Source organism: Mytilus californianus, unplaced genomic scaffold, assembly GCF_021869535.1.
Source record: "Mytilus californianus isolate M0D057914Y unplaced genomic scaffold, xbMytCali1.0.p SCAF_3, whole genome shotgun sequence".
Taxonomy (NCBI): domain Eukaryota; kingdom Metazoa; phylum Mollusca; class Bivalvia; order Mytilida; family Mytilidae; genus Mytilus; species Mytilus californianus.
Genome location: NW_026262679.1, coordinates 1,437,911 through 1,460,071, shown reverse-complemented (window position 1 = coordinate 1,460,071; position 22,161 = coordinate 1,437,911). Strand labels below are relative to the sequence as shown.

General features: G+C 34.7%; 1 protein-coding gene across 4 annotated transcripts; it reads right to left on the bottom strand.

Annotated features, from left to right (window-relative positions):
* Positions 1 to 2,885: 2,885 nt before the first annotated feature.
* On the bottom strand, positions 2,886 to 21,902 carry LOC127733803 (uncharacterized). Of its 4 annotated transcripts, none has more exons than XM_052243123.1 (5): positions 21,879 to 21,902; positions 14,156 to 14,213; positions 10,994 to 11,055; positions 7,595 to 7,675; positions 2,886 to 4,414 (listed from the first exon to the last, which is right to left on the bottom strand). In XM_052243123.1, exon 5 carries the CDS (start codon positions 4,324 to 4,326, stop codon positions 3,085 to 3,087), a length of 1,242 nt encoding a protein of 413 aa, XP_052099083.1. In that variant the 5' UTR covers positions 4,327 to 4,414; positions 7,595 to 7,675; positions 10,994 to 11,055; positions 14,156 to 14,213; positions 21,879 to 21,902; the 3' UTR covers positions 2,886 to 3,084. The 4 variants fall into 4 exon arrangements, with proteins under 4 accessions (XP_052099083.1, XP_052099082.1, XP_052099084.1 ...); XM_052243122.1 differs by lacking the exon at positions 21,879 to 21,902 and adding an exon at positions 14,308 to 14,411; XM_052243124.1 differs by lacking the exon at positions 21,879 to 21,902 and adding an exon at positions 11,658 to 11,772 and having other exon boundaries at positions 14,156 to 14,288.
* Positions 21,903 to 22,161: the final 259 nt, after the last annotated feature.

Genomic DNA, 22,161 nt, shown 5'->3' with positions numbered 1-22,161 from the left:
TTGAACGTGTGTGAAAAAGTACGTCGAGTTTGATGTGCTTCAGACTTTGACTTTATTCTAAAATTTACAGTAAGTATAAAATACGACTGCCAATGAGACAACTATCCCACAGGGTCCAAACAACGCAGATTTAAACAATTATAGGTCACTGTACGGCCTTCAACAATGTGGTTTCTAATGTAAAAGATGGACACATCGCTCTGAAAGTTTTATGAGTCTTTTGAAGACAAAAAATGCGTCTTGCGTACTAAATTATAAGCCTTTTATCTTCGATCAGTTATAATGGAGGCCATCATGATTTGGTTGACAGTTATCGAATATTTTAGTCACAGATGATCACGGATATATTACACTTGTTGTAGACACACAATCCCGTACTGTTTTTGTAATACATGTTTTTATGATATCATCGAATGCGACTTCTTACCGGATTTGAACTTGCCGTTAGCAACACAAAAGGTGTCACTTGTGTTGCTGGAAGTGTTAACCCTTCCAGAGCATCAGAGCTCACCCTGGTTCTTGATGGGGTTTATTTTTCTTGATTTTTAATTGTCTGTCTGTTCTTTGTAAATATTTTTGAGATTTTCACGATTTTGTTATGTCCCCCCAGCTAGTTTCTTCTTTTTTTCAATGAACATTTAAATTTGGGCAGAAAAAATAACTACTTTGTAGATATACAACAAAGTGACAGTGTTATTTTTCTTTTTTTATAAATAGTCAGTTTCCTAAAAGATATGGCTAACTTTTAATTATATTTATTTTAACATCTGTCAGCATCAGGAGTTGGAAAGTCAAAAACCTGTAAAAACTCTTCAACGTCAGGAGATGGGAAGCAGAAAACATGTAAAAACTCTGTCGCAAGATTACAAAGAGGACCGAATAAGATCAATTACAACAATTGCGCCTCATTTATCGCTTGATAGATGATTTTCGCTTGTTAATTGACAATACAGGATTGTTAATTGACAATACAGGACTGCTGACTCCAAAAAGCATACGTTTAAGTTTACTTGTAGAGTTCAATACGAAAACTTATGTTTGCTTATATCCTCCAATTTATCTGATTGCTATCACAAATTAACGCGCAAACATATGGATGTGTGTTTCAATGCAATAACTATCTAATCTTAATTTCATTACAAACATTGTTGCCACGATCATCACTAATGATAGTTTGATGAACAACGAGTTGGTTCGGTATACTATGTGTATAGTGTTTTACTGTCATTTCACCGAGTGTTCCATGAATGCATGTTCATGTGGAGCAGAATTTGCGTATGCTCCGGGAAGAGTTTCAGTTTTTTTTTGTAGGAATGAGTTTATATTCCTAAATTGTAAATTATTTGGAGAGTTGCACCAAACTAGTTTAATCCCTCAATATGTTTTCGCACCTTTCTCAACTCAGAAAATTTGTTCCAGACATTTTGTTAGTGGTTATCACTGTCTCCTTGCTTCTTTTTGCTTTTATTGAGAATTGTGTGCTGGTTTTAATTATTTCGCTTGCATTCATTAAGTTTGACATACAGTGTGGAGTCTTCTCTATCATTGGGGAACACTTTAGGTGTCTATTTTGTTAACTTAAAAATAGGAAGATGTGTTATGATTGTCAATGAGACAACACTCCACCATAGAAAAAATGACGTAGCAGGTTGCTGTCTCATCGAGGTCTTTTTTTTTTATTCTAAAAACACGTTAATTAAAATACAATTAACTGATGATTTGTAAACCAATTAGAAAATGAAGAGCTGATTATCCAAATGTGCTTAATTGGAACACGTAAATTTATATACATCTTATGGTGTTTATATATCTCAACTTGTTCGATTCGCTCGTGTATGTAACAACATATTTGATTTCAACGAAAGAAATCTCTGTATTACTGAAAAATTATTACACCAGGGTTTTCGATATCACATATTAGTCAAAACATTTACTAAATTTTATCATCGGTACAAGGACTTCATTCGTTAATATAAATCAGCATGCAGACATCTTATACGTTCAGGTATTTCACATCCAATATTTTATGGTAATAGTCTTTACAAAGCACAAAAATGTCGGCATTCACCTAAAAAGCTAACCAAACCTTTAAGGTAAACAGCCTTATTCGGAAGGGATATAGTTACGATACTGTTATCAGGTCATTAAGGATTGCATATTTTGGTATTAATATTGATTCACTCATAGGGTCTTTGCATCGGAAATAAACACGTTTGTTCTAAAACTAGTTGTTGGCATGATACGGGTTACGTTCTTCTCATATATTTTATGATGGTATGATACTAAACCCCTAACAGGAGGGATTGTGCTTGATTTTCATATGATGAAGACATAATCTTTCAATCAGTTTAATTGAGGTCTGGAGCTGGCATGTCAGTAACTGCTAGTAGTCCTTTGTTAATTTATGTATCATTGTCATTTTGCTTAGTTTCTTTTGTTACCTATTCTGACATCGGACTCGGACTTCTTTTAAACATGTGTTTTACTGTGCGTATTGCTATGTGTTTCTTTATTCTACATTGGCTAGAGGTATAGGGGATGGTTGAGATCTCACAAACATGTTTAACCCCGCCGCATTTTTGCGCCTATCCCAAGTCAGGAGCATCTGGCCTTTGTTAGTCTTGTATATTTTCTTTTTAAATTTTAGTTCATTTATATGTTTTGGAGTTTAGTGTGACGTCCATATTCTCAGAACTAGTACACATTTTTATTTAGGGGCCAGCTGAGGACCACCTCCGGGTGCGGGATTTTATCGCTGCGTTGAAGACCCATTGGTGGCCTTCGGCTGTTGTCTGCTCTTTGGTCGGGTTGTTGTCCTTTTGACATATTCCCCATTTCCATTCTCAATTTTATCACATTAATCTTATTAATAAGAAGTCTTGTGTTATATTCTCTTCTGAATTTTATTGTTATCTAATTTCTGTGTGCACTGAATTTAGTGTTAGAGTTAGAATTGAAGAAAACATTCAACATATATAATATGTTATTTTGTGTTTTGACTAGAATTAATAAATTATAGATATGACTAATAGTTCAATGAATTACTTTTAGTGTATAATATTTTGATTGAAACGGATATTGCTCTCACTTCTTCGTATCCTGATTCAAAGAATAAATTTCATCATTATCTAAATGCTTGCTAAGTTTTCGAGCTAACATACTGTTTGAAAAAATATTACCAACATTAGGCGGCCATACATTATCGTTCATTATATCCGAAGGTGTGTCAGAGACAAAACTTTCGGAACTCCTCGTAGATTCCGTTTGATGACTTAATGTAAACGAAGTCCAAGTATTCATGTCATACAGCCCATTGTCGGAATATGTGTCTGTATGAGAGTTACTTGTTGTTTCCATACTTACATCCGATGATTCGATCATAAGTGAATCATCCGAAGCTTCAAGGATGTTTTCCAGCTCATCGTCTAGTCTTCTCTCGTAAAGATCACCATCAATCGATATATTTGAAGAGATGATTGAAGAGGAATTATTGGATTTCACCGTAGTACCAGTATTCAGTGTAGATGTATTTAAGTCATGAAAAACGTCTTCAGAGATACTCGATGAAATGCTTCTTGTAGTAACGTTAGGTTTTTTAAGTTCTGCATAACAAACCGCTGTAGGAGTTAAAATATCACTATGAACTCGATCGCTTATGTTACTGTCATTAACACTGATATCTGGGAATCTTAATGGAGACACCGATCGCGACTTCACATTAATTGGTAGGGAAATAGATCTCCCCCATTTCGGTCTATTGTCAGTTTGGTTCATATCTAAATAAGATAAATCAAGCATAGGTGATTCCAAAGAATCTAAAACTTGGTCTTGTTTCATGCAATGTAGTGCATAATCTCCAAGTTTCACTTGGTTCGTTGCCGGTAGGTCTTTGGTGAAACTATTTGGTCTATTGGGTTTCATATTTGTCTCTTTTTCGACAGAACTTATGGTTTTATTATGTTTTGTACACTGATCTGCACAACTCAATTGTTTTGAACACATTTTTGAATTGATTTTTTCTTCGATGTGCTTTATTTTTGGTATCAGATCAACATTAACGTAATGGTGTGTTTCATTGTGGTTAATTTTTGTCAATGACCTTGACTTTTGAATAGCGTGTTGGTCTTTCCACAATCTTTCCCCAAACGTTTTATCCAGTTTAGTGGACACATCATCGATCTGACCTACAAGGTCCTTCATGTCATCTAGAACAACAAGCACTTCGTCTTGAAAGCTTTCTAAATTAGTAACGAGACTTCGGACCATTTTTCTTAGATGTAGTTTTTCTCTGTTGTCGACTTTTCTACGTGGAATAAGATCGTCCATACTTTCTTAAAGCACCATCAATCTGGTACTTGTATACACATCTGTGATACATAACGATTCCAATCAAGTGCTCCCCATTGTGTTTATTCTACAAAAAAGGCAAAGAAAAAAGAAAGAATATAAAGGAAATTTGTTGTCTATAATTTTATGTCATATACACACATGACGATCACTTATATTGCTTGAGGACAGCGAAGTATCAATGGAATAAAGGTTGAGGTGTGACGTGGACATTTCATTCTTCTATAAAATCTACTAGTACAACCTTATTTATGCATACTAACATTTAAAAAGAGGCCGAAGGAACCAAGGTTAATCAACCATACATTGATACACATAGTATGTATGCCTTTCTAAAACAAAATAAAACATTTTACGTCTCTATGCGGTTTAATTTGGACTAAATCAATTATTTTTTCTGATAATTATGTTTTATACAATTGAAATGCATTAGAAATTTTCGTAAAAGAAAATACACACTGCAAGTGCTGGCTTGCTCTTATGTAGAAATATTTGGAGCATTATAGTAACCTATGTCAATTTAGTTTCAGAGAAGATGATGAAAATGTAATATGTGTAGCGCTTCTCAAATGCAAAGACGTAAGGTCGATTTATCTTTGTTTCAAACCAGGGCCATTTTCAAAAGTATTTCAATCTTTACGAAAGGTCATAGTACTATAAATCTATTTTTGTATTTTAAGGTTCTTTATAACAATATGATAGCTTGTTTCTAAATAGATCACCAAATTATAAACAACTGAAAATCACCAACACCGCAATTAAGGCAGAGTTTCGCCAATTTGATTATTTATCCCCAAAAATGTATCAGAAAGACATCGTTAACCAACACAAATATTTAATTGGAATTAAAGCTATATATTGTTTTTTGGATGAAATCAAAAATCATTTTGGTAAACAATGTCATTTGATGCAAAAACATGTATACATTCTCTCTATACGAAGCATCAGATTTAACATCCTAATTCTGGTCGGACATGGCTTCGAATTATACATTCGGCAGAGCCAAACGGATGCCCCACTTTAGCAAGCGTTTTACTGCCGGTCGGATGAAAACCAATGTGATAATATTTCTATTCTCCAGTCAGCCAGGGGTTCCGCATTCCAGACGACTTATTAAACTTCAATTTTACAACAAAAAAAAACCACGCCAAACCCTCCCCCTAACATGGGACAGTGGAGTAACAGTACAATATCAGAACAAACTATAAAAAGCAGTCGAAAAGGGCTGAACTAGTTCAAAGCCAATAACAACAATAAAAAATCATGTATCTAATACTAAAACATAAATCAGTACACATCCAACATCCAATGGATTTAGTGTGAGGACGTCATTAACAGTCAGAGAAAAAACAAATATATGTATCGACAGATTGTAGGGCCGTGAATGTACATATGTTTATAACAACAATATTTAGTTTTGTTTTAGTTTACTGATAACAAAATAAAAAGATATACCGATAAAAACAATATTCAAAGATCTAATTACAGTGTTGAATTGGTAACCTTTTATAATAAGTTTATTTAAAGGATCGATAAGTTTACTCGGATTGTATCTAAATTTCCGGGGTCGCTAAACAACATCACCATAAAAATTAGGATGTGCTATACCGTTTGCATTTAGTTTTCTACAGGTACAGACAAACTTCAAACCCAAATCTTTTTCTAGTTAACTATAATTCATCAACCTTCATTGATGTGACGGAACTAACCATTTTGCATTTTAACTAAGCAATTCAAGGCACGCTGCATAAAAAATGTTCCGTACCACACACAGATACCTCAAGTATGTCAGACAGTATAGTAAGAGTGTTCTAACCAATGCTCTTTTGATATACAAGTAACGTGGTCTGTTAATTTGTCTGAGAACCTATTGATTTCCTGTTACTATAATGTACACCAGATTTTGTCTTGATGACCTACACCAGATTGTGTCTCGAAAATCTGCTTTCTGTGTTTATGTACACCAGATTCTGTCTCGATAATCTACCTTCATTGTTTATGAACACCAGCAGATTCTGTCTCGATGATCTACTTTCACTGTTAACATATACCACATTATGTTTCGATTATCAACTTTCGCTGTTAACGCACAAAAGATTCTGAATCGATGATTTACTTTCACTGTTTATGTACACCAGATTCCGTCTCGGTTATTTACTCTATTTTTTTATGTACACAAGACTCTGTCTCAATGATCTACTTTCACGGTTTATGTACACAAGATTGTGTCTCGATTACCTACGTTCACTGTTAACGTTCACCAGATTCTGTCTCGATAATCTACGATCACTGTTTATGTACACCAGATTATGTCTCGATAATCTGCTTTCTCTGTTTATGTACACCAGATTATGTCTCGATAATCTACTTTCACTGTTAACATATACACCAGATTGTGTTTCGATGATCTACTTTCCCTGTTAACGTACACCAGGTTCTGACTCGACGATCTACTTTCACTGTTTATGTACACCAGATTCTGTCTCGATAATCAACTTTCAATGTTATCATACACCAGACTTTCACTGTTGATGCACACCAGATTCTGACTCGATGATCTACTTTCACAGTTTATGTACACCAGATTCTGTCTCGATAATCAACTTTCAATGTTAACATACACCAGACTTTCACTGTTGATGCACACCAGATTCTGACTCGATGATCTACTTTCACAGTTTATGTACACCAGATTCTGTCTCGATAATCAACTTTCAATGTTAACAAACACCAGACTTTCACTGTTAATGCACACCAGGTTCTGACTAGGTGATCTACTTTCACTGTTTATGTACACCAGATTCTGTCTCGATAATCAACTTTCAATGTTAACATATACTAGACTTTCACTGTTTATGTAAACTATATTCTGTCTCGATGATCTACTTTCACTGTTTATGTACACCAGGTTCTGACTAGATGATCTACTTTCACTGTTTATGTACACCAAATTCTGTCTCGATAATCTACTTTCACTGCTTATGTAAACCAGATTCTGTCTCGATGATCTACTTTGACTGCTTATGTAAACCAGATTCTCTGTCGATAATCTACTTTCACTGTTTTAGGGTTTTCTTACCCTTTGCTATACGTTTTCCTTTGAATCATGAAGGTTATATATTCGTAACTTTTATTGTAAATTTGTCCTTTTTAAAAGAATATCATATGAAATAATCATAATACTTACATATTTTCGTGTAAATTAATTGCATATAATAATCGCTTGCATGTTTAACGCCTAACTTACTGTGTAAGGATATGCAGTACACTCAAGATTCAACCAGCCATATAATTAAGTTTTAATCGGCTGTTAATTACCGGTCCATTTCTATAACAATAAAAATTAACCTTTAATTGGTATACAGAAGTAAACTAATATTTAATATACAATGAATATTTGTTATTTATGAACGACTAGTCCATTTAACTATAAAACGTAACATTGTGATCACAGCAAAGTGCGATTTAAGGTCACTAGTCTGTCATGAAAGACTTAAACTGTGATATATAAGTCCTTGTACAGGTTTCAAATACGGAATTTAACACTCTTTTGTAATGCATATCTCTTTAATATAAAACGGCATTATAATGTGTGTATAATTATCCGAAAAGATTGAGAATGATAAAATTATTATACATGGATATTAATATGACTTTAATCCGATTTTTCGGTACTATCCATTTAGCCGTACAAATAGTTAGGTTCATATCGTTTTTCACATCCAAAATAAACATAAACATTCTCTAGCTTTAAGACCTGTTAACACTTAGAGCAAGTGAAATGTGCAATATTTTCAATTAATGAACGAGCGAAACATTTCATACAATTTCCATCTGAAATAAAAAAAAAAAAAAAAAGCTCCCCACGTATTTAGATCTGATCTTTCCTGATAAAGTGTATTCAAGAAAAAAAATAAATACCTGCGTTTGGTGGTCGTTCAAATATTATTATCAATAACTTCATCAGTGAAACATACTTATGTTATGTGGCGGAGAACTAAAATTTGGCTAACTTTTTTCTTATGATATTAGGGGGTATTAATATCAGCAACGACATACATGAAATCTTTTAAATTAAAAAGAGACCCACCTTACCTTGTTGACACATCTGTTATCGATCCTTTTCGAGCTCATGCCATTCCTACGGTGTTTTTTATTATTATTATTATTAATTTTTTTACCTTGATTTGTATCTACTGGTAGATTTATTTTATTTGAACATCGCTAGACTACTGTTGCCTTTAATTTACAATTTGTTGTTCATATGTATAGATATAAGCCAAACATATTGCCAGAACCGTACCGTTTGCACGTGCATCCGTGATACTGTATATATAAGTAAAGATTTAAATGTGTGTGCTTTTTTATAATGGTTCTCGTATCAATTAAATTTAGGAAAAATTGGGCATTGGTCATTACTCTTTAAATATGAATACTGCAAAATCAAACTACACTTGTGTATGGTATAATTTAATTTCTATCTATTTGGTTATGGCTACCTTAGATTATTGAAAGGAAACCATTCATTTTGTAGCATATGGATGGACAAGGGTAAAACTGCATGCTCAATGTGCACACTCAATGTCTGACTACTAATGGTCCGACGATACACCTGCTTGATGGCCGTTAGTATACAATCAATAACCAATATGTAAAGGCGATGGTAATATTGTTTATTGCCTAAATACATGACATAGCGAGAGAAAAAGTATCATATCATATGACAGGTATATTTCCGGATTGCCGGAAGAAAAGACAATATTTAGTATACCCCCCGGCTGGTTTGAACATCATAGAAATTGTGTGCTGCTTTCCCAACTTTAGTCTGTAGAAGAGTTTGGCATCTTCAAAATTACAAGTTTTACGAAATGAGTAACATAACTATGAACATGATGAAGTTACACAAGATTTCTATTAAAATTGTCCTAGTGGCGGATCCAGGGGGGGGGGGGGGGGGGGGGGGGTCCGGGGGTTGGAACCCCCCCCTTTTTTTGGCCGATCAATGCATTTGAATGGGGACATATGGTTGGAACTCCCCCCCCCCCTTTTTGAAATGGCTGGATCCGCCCTTGTGTCCGTAGAAGGTTGTAGGCTTGAATGAATTGACAAAGAATACACGAAGCTGTGGAATGATTCACGCGGTATGCAGGATAACTGAATCATCTTTGTTAATTAATGGTGCAGTATTACATTGGATGCATTTAATTAACTTATATACACGGAGTATGATTTATATCTTACACATCAAACACATGTTTTAATAGATAATGAATTATACATAATTATTTTACATGTTACAAATGATCTTAAAGAATGTCAAGGTGTCTTTTAAATCTCTTTAAAAACAAGTGCAGAATTTTCTCAATTATATAAATTGTTTGTTCACATCTCGTTGAAAATTCTGAATGATTATTATCAGCTACTTGTAATTCTTATTTATCGTTTATTTTGAGAGAAAAGGAATACATTACACAAAATTAAGTCTTGAAAATAAAATTTATTAAAACTGAATATGCAATCTTCTAAACTTCCCTTTCTCTTTTACACGAATACGGATCTCTTTTAACAAAACAAAAACAAACAGATACTAAGTTATTTGCGACTTATAACATGCTTTATGAGAACTGTGTTACTTTTTCTTTTTACGCGTACAAAAGAAGTATCCTATGTTGGCTTTATAATGTTAGACTTTTTTCACTCAAGAATAGCTATAAGGGCGTTTTTATCTTAGCTGTGACAGTCAATTATGAAATTAACATTACATTTTCACACTAGAAACTACTGAAGAAGGATAGTTTTAGGGTTTTTCAATAATCTTATTGATGTAAATCGCTATGCCATTCAATAAATCATATTCTTCTAACGAAAGTGAAAAAGTAATGCATCAGCTTAAACATAGGTGATTCCGATTCCGTATCGTCTTATATATATATATATATATACATATACATAAAAAATATATTTAGGTTTAAATGTATATATATATAATCCGTTCATCCAATTTCGACTCTTCAAAATTCAAGAGTCAATCCTAAATTGAGGTAATTTATATAGCCTTCCAAATACCGTTTCGATTCCTAACATCACTAAAGAGACATTAATTGTCGAAATCCGGATATGGTGTACCAATTTTTGCACCTCGTGTTTGCGGTATACCATCTTTTCCGCAAGTTTATTGTTTTCTATTTGGTATTGCATTAATAGTTAAGATCCATTTTGTTACATCTGGTGATCCGTTTATTTGGAAATCGCCATGGCAGTCAGCAGGGTTTAAGAACATCCGTTGTTCGACCTTCTAGTCAAATGCGTTTTGTTAAAATATACCTTTTCACTTTTTTGGTCTTTCGGAAAATGTTGTTTGTGCTGTATTTAGACCCCTCTACCAAGAAATTTGTTTTGCATGCACACGTATAAAAATTGAGGTTTTTATCCAACGCAATCATAGGTTTGTACGTTGTTTTCAATTAAGATTTGGAGAGAGAGAGAGAGAGACGCCACATATTTTTTAAATAACAAACTTAAGGTATGCTACCTTTTAACACCTTCAGTATAAACCTGTGCTGTATTAAAGCAGTGTAACGTGAAAAGAAATTATCACAACGATAGTATATATGTCGATATAAGAATCATAAAAACGTATGGTTACCTTAGGAACTGTCGCACTTTCCTCTGTCAGTGAGTCATCTTGTTTTATTATAAACTGGATCTCTGAGGAATAAAACTTATTAGAATCAATAATGAAATGATTTGTTCCACCTGAGAAATGTATATATATGTAATGTTATTTCAGCATCATTTATTCCTCTTTTCTTTAGAATTATTGGATTTCATAAATATAAGACAATTGATATTTCATTTATATGCTGAAACGTCACGAACAATATGTTTGATGCCTTGGTGACTTGAGGTTCTTCGATGCAATAATGTGACAACAATATTTAACCACATCTCCTTATTTTTATAAAAATATTTAACAATCATTTTACATTTTTCCCATACCAGTAGTTCGGTTCATATCTTTATTCAGAGGAAAGAAACATGTATTAACATACTAGAACATGGACATTATTTTCAACTTTTAATCGAGCGAAAGCCTATCATTTAGTTATTTGAATAATAAAGGGTAGGGAGTCGGCGTTCTTGAAACTAAAATCTTTTGAAAGACAATAATATATCAAAATACATCACAGGAACAGTTTTTTTTATCGCTGTTCTTCATCTTGTTAATATTGTTTGTTGTTTTTCCTTCAGAAGAATCTGGCGATGCATTTCTATCTATTGAATATTATCTAATGATAAAAGACACTCACACAAGTTTTTAAATGGCACGTCTATTGAAGAAGGAAAATAAATCTCCATACGTATTTCTATGACACAAATTAAGACATATGTTCTTGAGTTTACAATTTTCCATCGATTTTGTCTCTGGAATCAGAAACACGATGCCTTAATTATAGACATACACTTTAGCTTATGTATGTTTGAGATTCTTTTGGCTATAAAATGTTTCATTTCCTAAGGCTTTCTTTCATTGATTTTTCTTCGGTCGATTTGCTATGTACAGCGTTTGATCATATAATGCATGTAGGATGATATCCCATTTTGATACGTACACGTCAGCAAAAACATTCATAAGTAGATATTTCAGACATATTCTGTTTTACACTCAGAACGATACATGTATTTGAAATTACGCCTTTAATGTAAAACACTAAAGTATAAGCATGTGTGACCAGTCCCCCAAATGGAATAAAATAAGACATGTATTTACTGTGCGAAAAAAAATGATTTAAAGAAACATATTACAAAGTGTAAATGATTACATGAAAACAGCAACTTTTCATTAACACCTTTTCTGGATACCTGATTGTGCCCCGGAATGCGGTTGATCCCTCAAAAGATGATGGTTTTCAGGTGCAATTAATTCAGTTTCTGGAAAAGTCACTAACTAAGTTGCTACTATAGTACTAAAGAAAAACAATTTTTATTAAGCGAAGTAGATTTATATCCTATTTTGGGTTATTATAATCCCATTTTGGGAGACTGGTCCCATTCTGATTAATACGTTATTATAACCCCATTTGGGAGACTGGTCCCATTCTGATTAATACGTTATTATAACCCCATTTGGGAGATTGGTCCCATTCTGATTAATACGTTATTATAACCCCATTTGGGAGATTTGTCCTATTCTGATTAATACGTTATTATAACCCCATTTGGGAGACTGGTCCCATTCTGATTAATACGTTATTATAACCCCATTTGGGAGACTGGTCCCATTCGGATTAATACGTTATTATAACCCCATTTGGGAGACTGGTCCCATTCTGATTAATACGTTATTATAACCCCATTTGGGAGACTGGTCCCATTCTGATTAATACGTTATTATAACCCCATTTGGGAGACTGGTCCCATTCTGATTAATACGTTATTTTAACCCCATTTGGGAGACTGGTCCCATTCTGATTAATACGTTATTATAACCCCATTTGGGAGACTGGTCCCATTCTGATTAATACGTTATTATAACCCCATTTGGGAGACTGGTCCCATTCTGATTAATACGTTATTATAACCCCATTTGGGAGATTTGTCCCATTCTGATTAATACGTTATTATAACCCCATTTGGGAGATTGGTCCCATCCTGATTAGTACTGTCGTTTGGTGTGTTTGTTTTGTTTTTTTTCGTTTTCTTTTGCAGTATTCTCACTATTTGAATAATACTGTTTGGCAATCGTCATACTGTTCTATTAATTCCCTTTTTCCTCTTTAATACTAAACATGAGCTTTAATCTAAAGAAAACAGTTGATATATGAAGCTAATAAAATTCATCAAGATTCATCAAGTTGATCGTCTCTCTATTCTCATAATAAACTGAATGCAAATTCTATCATGGAGAACATAGGTCTGCTTGTTAGGAAGACAATGTATTAATTAATTGAAAAGTAGAAGATAGTAACGATCGATAAAAATAAATGTATAGCCTTGGTATTTTCTTTGATTCTTTGTTATCCTGTGGTTAGAATCAATTTAATGCAGTCGATATGTATCAAAACCGCAATGACGGAACCTATTCGTTGTCACTGTATGATGCATTGATCATTGTAATACACTCTGCACTAACACAATCTCCCCGGAGAACATTGTCAACTTATGTCTTTCAGGTTTGTCAAGCAAGGAAATTGTATTCGTATACTTCTACGATATCGCCTTTTAATATAAAAAAAAAACTACCGAGTTTATGTAACTTCTGTTTCATGAAATCACAACAATTTCATATGAAATTAAAACAAAATGATAGAATTGTACCTACCTTTTCCCCTAAGAATACATATAATAAATCTAGTTTATAAAATTGAATGTTTAATGCGATTATCCAGTGTGTGCAAGGAATAGCCCGAGGTTGCATTGCTTTCTTTATCCTATTCCGTGTGACTAACTTAATTCTATTAACGTACAGTAATAATTAATCGCATACAAGAACTTTTCAAATTTAAGATTTTATTTTATTATTGACAGTTTTTACAGTTGTTAAAATGTTATGTGTTATTTACATGAATTTTAGACAAGATAAAGTTTCAGGTGTAGACAAATATTTTCACTAATTACAGGTGTGGATGATTTTTACATGTTTCATTCTAACCACGTATTGATGACATTGCGGATTCATGTTTTTATGAAATCTGTATGATAATAATGTGTAACATTTCCCCCCTCACCGAGTTGTGTAATTAGGATTTTAATTTCATGGTTAGTTTTTAATTTTTGAATTACTAGAAAATAGTAAAGATGTCCTTACCTGACTGAAGCTTTCCAATAGACAACTCGGGAGATGATTTCATCGATTTGTGGTTTGTCTGTAATAGTAAGAAAATTACTTATAACACATGCGTAATCATTTCTGCATTTATATAAAAATATGCAACACTAGAAGTAAATATTTCAACCTGCCTTTTAATGACAATCCCTAACGAGTAAAAATATGTAGACAACACATGACACCACAGATACATAGTTCTATTGTTTTAACCATAATAGCTCTATATTTGACGAGGCCAGACGGGTAAATACTGACTATAGTTAGTCTGTAATTTGATTAATCTTACTTTTTCGTGTACTTTTAAAAGATAATTGTGTGGTCTATTTAAATAGTATTTTGATTGAGGCCTCAATTTTCTATATGTCTTATATCATGTATAATGTTACCAAGATATGCCCTTCAAAGTTTGCACTTCGAGCATATTTTGTTTTGTATGGCATGTTTTTATTTTTTAGCTGACATGCAATTTTAGGGGCATTTTTTCTTATTTAAATGTCACTTTACTTTATTTTGGGACAAATACGACGTCGATATAACACACACATATATATATATATATATGTATATATAAACAAGTCTAAATTGAAAACAACGTTCAAACCTATGATTGCGTTGGATAAAAACCGCAATTTTTATACGTGTGCATGTAAAACAAATTTCTTGGTAGAGGGGTCTAAATACAGCACAAACCACATTTTCGAAAAGACCAAAAAAGTGAAAAGTATATTTTAACAAATCGCATTTAACTAACAGGTTGAACAACTGATGTTCTTAAACCCTGCTGACTGTCATATATATATATATATATATATAGTTAAGGGTTATCGAGATTTTGAGGGGGGTAGATCCAGGATTTCAAGGAACAAAGTTACATCTTAGCTATTGGGAGTAAAGCTCAAATATAAATGAATAAAAGGAATATGTGGGGTATATACCAATGAGACAGAAAACTCTACTACACAACTTAAACAACCATAATACATCTACATATCAAAATATAGTCTTCAACAAAAAAGAGGTGTATAAAAAGTTGTCAATATATAAAAACTATCTAAGATCTGCCATGAACAATAGATTCCACAATTAACATAACATATCTAATATATAGACAACTGATGAAAAAGTTCCTGACTAGGGGCAGGCGCATAAATAAACGTGGTTAAACTCATTTTTATACCTCAACCATACCCTTTAATCCAAATCAGTGCGTGGACTAACAAAAGATGAATAAAAATAATAAAAATCAGTACAAGTAAAACACGAAAATCTAAAATGATTGTATGATAGATAAAGAAAACGTAATAACGAGCAATAGTATATATATATACCGTATCAAAGAATGCTCGGAGTTACCGAAAGAGACTCAAAATATTTAACCTTCATTCTAATATCAGTTGCTGTACTTCATAGTAGAATTTATACAGGAACGCCATAATCGGTACAGGAAGACACGCTCTGAACTTCAATGTAGAAAAAAGAAAAGAAATAGTTAGTCTTGCTTCAAACTATATATTAGCGAATTTATGTTCGTCTCCCAAAATACCAAAGCCAGTGATTTAACAACAAACAACCATATAGATTTAACCTTTATGAATAAGTATATTAAGAAAGCAAATATTTGAGGAAAAGTTCCTAAACTTGGTAGCCTTATAAATGATAATATTGTAAAAGAAGGGTGCAACCGTTGTCTTAATTAAATTCCTGTATATGGAATCATGCTTCCACCGTAAATGAACATTATTCTACGGTGAAATTGTTGTAGAAAACAGATTTTTTTTTACAATTTTGGTCAGTTTTGGTCAGTTTTGCAGATGGATCGGTGCATTTATTGTATTAAAATCTGCTCCTGGTATTATTCATTTTGCAGCATAATTTGTCGTCGTCCATCTTTAGAGATTCAAAAATCGGCTACCTCTTAGTTTCTCTTTTTTTTAAATTGAGAACGGGGACTGTTCCAATGGTTAATAATCCTTTAGTTTAGACTAGAGGTGAGATAAAAAATCAAACAGATCATCGGGGAATGTTCGATCGTTTCAAACTCGAGAGTCATCAGATGAGTTTTATTTTTAGATTTGTTGATGACCAGGATTATTACCTTTCAGATGTGTTGATTATGAATATTATTTCTTTTTGAGATATATTAATGATGAATATTATTTCCTTATGAAATGTATATTAATGATGACTTTTTTCCTTTGAGATGTTTTGAAGAGGATTAAGGTTCGTGTGGACCCTTTGGCTAAAATGGCTGCATTTTCACCTCAAAATTTACTATAAGTACAGACAAACCTGTGTATCTGGAAAAGTTTTAAGGCATAGCATGCCCTAGATAAATAAAATTCAAATATATTTTATGTTTTAGAAAATGAAAAACTTTAAAGGATTTTGCAGTGCCCTTTTTTTCATTCCTCCAGCAAGTGCCAAAATAAACTAAGTTGAGAAAGAGGTTTGAGAACTTCCCCACAGGTAATAATTAAAGTAAACTGTATTGATTGACATGGACAATAGATCGACAAAAGATACCTAACAATAATTGGTGATTTAAACTGTGTACCTGAGTGGACCATATCAAGTGAAACTCAACAGTTTGTTAATTTTATCATCTTCTGCAGGGACGAAAAAAACTGCACTGCAAAATCCAGTTGTTTTAAATTTTCTAAAAAATACAATGCATATGAATTTTATTTATCTAGGGCATGCTATGCCTTAAAACTTTTCCAGATGCACAGGTTTGTCTGTACTGAGAGTAAATTTTGAGGTGAAAACGCAGCCATTTTAGCCGTAGGGTCCACATGAACCTTAATATTTCTGTCTGAGATGTGTGACTAATATTTTGAGATGTATTGATGATGACGATCATTTCCTTTTGAGATGTATTACTGATGAGTATTTTATGTCAATAAATACGTTACCATCATAAATTCTGAGTACATCCATCTGCGCAAGTCTGACAGGCGGAAAACCCCAAATAAAAATATCAAATGAGAAGAGCGATGACCATGCAGTGCCCATTCAACCATGCCTTTATATCATCCTTTGATTTCCGCCTGCGCATCGAGACACACGTGTTACAGAGAAGACTTTTAAGTTTTTGTTTTTTATAAAGAATATTGTAGGTATCCCCATACCATTGTTTATTAATTATTATTTCATATTGTTGTTATAATATTGTATTTTATAAGTATTTAACTTCATAATTATTTAATTATGGAGTTTAATGCTTCCCAGTGGCGGATCCAGAGGGGGGCGTAGAGGGCGTACGCCCCTCCCCCCTTTGCTTGCACTTTTTTTTTGTTAAATGATTAATCAGACTAGACTTCGTGAACTTTGCCAAGTCCCGTGGATTTAATTTTTATGCGACAATTACACTCTCATGAAAAAAAAAAGTTCCACACCAATATTATTTACCTACGAAAACATGTTTAAACCCACACGCCCCAGCCTATTAATAACATAGCTGAATAATGATCTCCATGCAGGCAGTAAGCTCTAGATAGATTTAAAGTCTAAGGTACGGACCATTTGATTTGAGGGGGCAGTCTGAGATATTTGAGAAAAAAAAATTCTGACCCTGAGTTTTGCCTTAAACAAAAATTCTAGCCGTATCTGGATTGAACACACTAATCTTGTCCACTTTTTTGCTAATAGAAACAAAAATTTCCTACAGAATTATTTAGCATTAAATGAACATGATGAATAAAAACCGGGCGTAATTTTTTTGGGGCCGGGGGTTTGCATGTAAATCCCATATCTGACCGGAATGTCTGTTTCGCCGAACTGATATATTGAATACTTTTTTCAAGGCCCGACTGCAACCTGCCTGCTGGATGTGGCCTTTATGTTTCCATTTGTCGACCGTCATTCATAAATTCGTTGTCATTTCAGACTCAGTCGTAGCCTTTGGTTGATTTGGAACCCCTCACTTCCCTTGTTGGGTGAAACATTTCAAACAAACATTTGGATAAAAATTGCTTGTTTGTCTTTCTTAACTCGTGTCGGTCGTATTGTAAATTCATTGAATAGCCCGGCGTATATCTTGTTTACAACAAGAAATCTGTGAGGATATGCTAACTAAACATACAACAAACGAGAATTTTCCATGTCCATTTTTTACTGACAAGTCCCACATCAAATATATTAGTACATAGCTTTGGATCCATCCAATCATTTTATAATAGACAATTAATGGGGAGAATACGGCATCAAAAATGTCCAACCCTTGCAACTATAAAATATACATGCCCCACGTCAGGAACCGTTAAAAAAGTGCATTTTACACTTATTTTATGTTTTTTAGCCAAAAAAGGTCCAAAATTTTTTTGGCCTCGCTCCGCTCGGCGAACTTTAAATACTTCGCCCCCCTGTCTAAAATCCTGGATCCGCCCCTGCTTCCAGTCCTTTTGAGGCCATTACAGGTAATGATGTTTTTTTAGACGGTTCGTTACCCTTTCCTGTTACCGCAACAACGGTAAGGCAGGGGACCCCTCCTAATAGTAGTCAACTAACCGACGCTTTTACTTCGGTGACTACTAAGACCGGTCAGCAGATCCTCAATGCAGGTTCTGTCGGTTATGATGGATGTGTCCCTACCATTACCACTGTTACGCACACACTTTCTAGGCCAGTTGACACCACTGGGTCTATTTCATCCTACCCTGGTATTTCTATGGGTCTAAACTTACCTGGGTCTAGACCACCAGCGTCAAACTTTGGCTTCACTTTATCTGCTTTGGCTAGTAACGCCATGTCTTGGTCTAGACCTCCTGGGTCTCAGGTTTATCCTTATTCAGGCTTTCTTGGTCAGGGGTTTCATGGTCAAGGGTTTCCTGGTCAAGGGTTTCCAAATCAGGTTTTTCCTAGTCATGTTCCTGGTCAGCCTTTCCAAGGTTTCTGGCCTTATTGTGGACCAGTTACCACACCAGTTATTGTTCCTTAGGGTGCTACATCTAATCTGTCAGTTCCTGCTCCTCCTTTAGCAGTGTAATCAAGTAGTTGTAGTAGTGTATCTGTACCTGCTGCTCTGCCTACCGCTTCTGTTAGGCATCAGTTTAATCAGGTTACTGACTCTGGTCCCTCTTTTGATGGGTTCATGAGTATTCTGGACGACTTTCGTCAGTCTATTTCTTCTTAATTGACGTCTTTCTCCAACCGCCTGGGTAAGCTAGAGAACAATGCCAATAAGTCCAATTCTCTACTGATTTCACTCCTTCCAGATCATAATGTTGGAAGTGACCCGGAGGACAGTGATGAGGAAGAACGCTTTTCGGTGGCCCCAGGCAGTCAGGAAGAAGGTTTCACTTCTGATGAAGAAGGTGATAATCCAGTTCAGGTCTCTCAGAATGTTTCTCAACCTTCTGTTCCTGTGTCTATCTCTTCTTCTGTAATTGGTCGTTCTTCTACCAACAGTAAGGATCCTGACGCTGAAGATACTCCTTCTACTTTGAAGGATCTTAGAGATTCGGTTTATACCATTATGAGAGACGTCAACAAGGTACCATTTCAGTCTCCTCCCAGACCCAAGAGACTTACCTCTACTTTCGAGGCTTCATGTGGTCTGTCTATAGACAACGCTAAGTCACATACTAGTTTTCCACAATCCAACCATATATAGATATAAGAAGATGTGGTATGAGTGCCAATGAGACAACTCTCCATCCAAGTCAAATTTATAAAAGTAAACCATTATAGGTCACAGTACGGTCTTCAACACGGAGCCTTGGCTCCCACCGAACAGTAAGCTATAAAGGGCCCCAAAACATTACTAGTGTAAAACCATTCAAACGGGAAAACCAACGGTCTAATCTATATAAAAAACGAGAAACGAGAAACACTTATGAACCACATCAACAAACGACAACTACTGAACATCAGATTCCTATGTCTACTTCTCTGCAGATCATCAATGATGGGATTGTGGCTAATGAGTCCCAATTTTCCCAAGTGAGTGGTTTTGGTCTTGCCTCATTTACTGAGCAGTTCCGTTCTAAAGATTATGATATCTTTGATTCTACCTTGGGTAAATTGGTACCTAAATGTGACAAGGCTTTTTCATCTTCGATTGTTTCTAAACCTGCCGATGGACTGCGTCTTTTTCAGTCTGTTTGGTCCAAAACAGAGAACCTTCTCAGGAATGCCTCTCATGTTTTAGGCACTGCTGAACACTTTTTAACTGCAGTTGCTCCAGTACTCTTCCACCAGAGGTCAAGCCTTTTCTATTACAGGTGGACAAGGCTTTGGGTGCCTCTCAGTTGTTGATTATGGGTTCTATAGCCAACTGCACTTTATCCAAAAGAGCTGAAATTTTGGATAAAGCAAAGGTTTCGGATAATCTTAAGGATGCTTTAATTAAGTCTCCTTTAGATGATAAGATTTTCGGGTTGCCACTTAATGAGGTACAGAAGCATCTCAGTCAAACCCCAGCTCCAGTGAAGGTGAATGTTTCTCTTTCCGGAAATAATTCTAAACGAGGTAGTTATTCTTCCGCTGGAGGCTCATCTTATAATTCTCAAGAGAAGAGGAGGAAAGTGACTAATGATGGAGGCAATAAAGGTGGTCCTAAGAAGTCTTCAATCCCTAGGTCTAAACCTAACAGTTTTAAGAGAGGTGGCAAGAGGGCCAATCCCTCTTCCTAGGAAGTTGCCCCTTCGTACGTTACTGTCAGAACCCAATCCAGAGATGTACTACAAAACTCCTCTTTCTCAATTGCCAGTAGGGGGAGGTTAACTCATGTTCTAAAAAAATGGACAAGTATTACCTCAGATTGTTGGGTTCTGTCAGTAATTCGAGGGAGATTGACTCTTCAATTCAGAGAACAACCTCCTCTTTCTTCTGTTCCTATCCCACTGTCCAATACTCAAGATCCACAGATTTTTCTTCTTCTGTCAACCGAAGTAGAGACTCTTATGACAAAGAGGGCAGTGGAGGAAGTCCCTGTATCTTCAATAGATCCAGGTTTCTATTCTCGTCTCTTCCCTGTTTCGAAGAAGACAGGAGGAATGAGACCAGTCATCGATTTGTCTATCCTCAATTCTTACATGATTATTCCCCATTTCAAAATGGAGACCAATCATTTAATCAGAGCTTCTATTCTTCCAGGTATGTGGACAACATCCCTGGATCTGACGGATGCTTATTTTCATGTTCCAGTTTGCCATTCATACCGCAAATTCCTTCGGTTTGTTTGGAACAAAAGGGTTTACCAATTCAGAGCTCTCCGTTTTGGTCTGCACCACTAGCCTTTACCAAACTCATGCAGGTAGCCATAGCTCACCTTCATTCTCAGGCTATTCAGATTCATTCTTACCTGGACGACTCACTGATCAAGGAACTTTCTCCCGAGAAACTCTATCTCAATACCGATGTGGTCATCAGACTGCTCCTCTCTCTTGGGTTTCTCATCTCTTGCAAAAAGTCAGACCTGATTCCGTCTCAGGACTTTATTTTCCTAGGCGAACTTTACCTTACTCATCAGGGCATCGTTCGACCTACACAGGAAAAGTTTCAGAATCTTTGTTCAAAAATTCATCTGTTTCTATCTCAAAAAACAGTTACTGCTCGTCAGTTTCACAACTGCTAGGTCTCTTGAATTCGCTAGCGGATGTTGTTCCACTTGGTCGCCTCCACATTCGACCTCTTCAATTTTATCTACATCAACATTGGCTCATATTAAAGTAAAATGAGATTTTATTAAATAAATTCTTACCATCATAAATTAAAGGTCTCTCCCAACCTCCCCTGATTTTTTCCTAGGGCTTCTTGCTTACTTTAGGAAATAAAATGGATGATATAAAGGCATGGTTGTATGGGCACTGCATGGTCATCCCTCTTCTCATTGGATGATATTTTTATTTGGGGTTTTCCGCCTGTCAGACTTGCGCAGATGGATGTACTCAGAATTTATGATGGTAAGTATTTATTTAATAAAATCTCATTTTACTTTAAAAATGTACAATTTAATACTTTTGAGATTTGTTAATGATGACTAT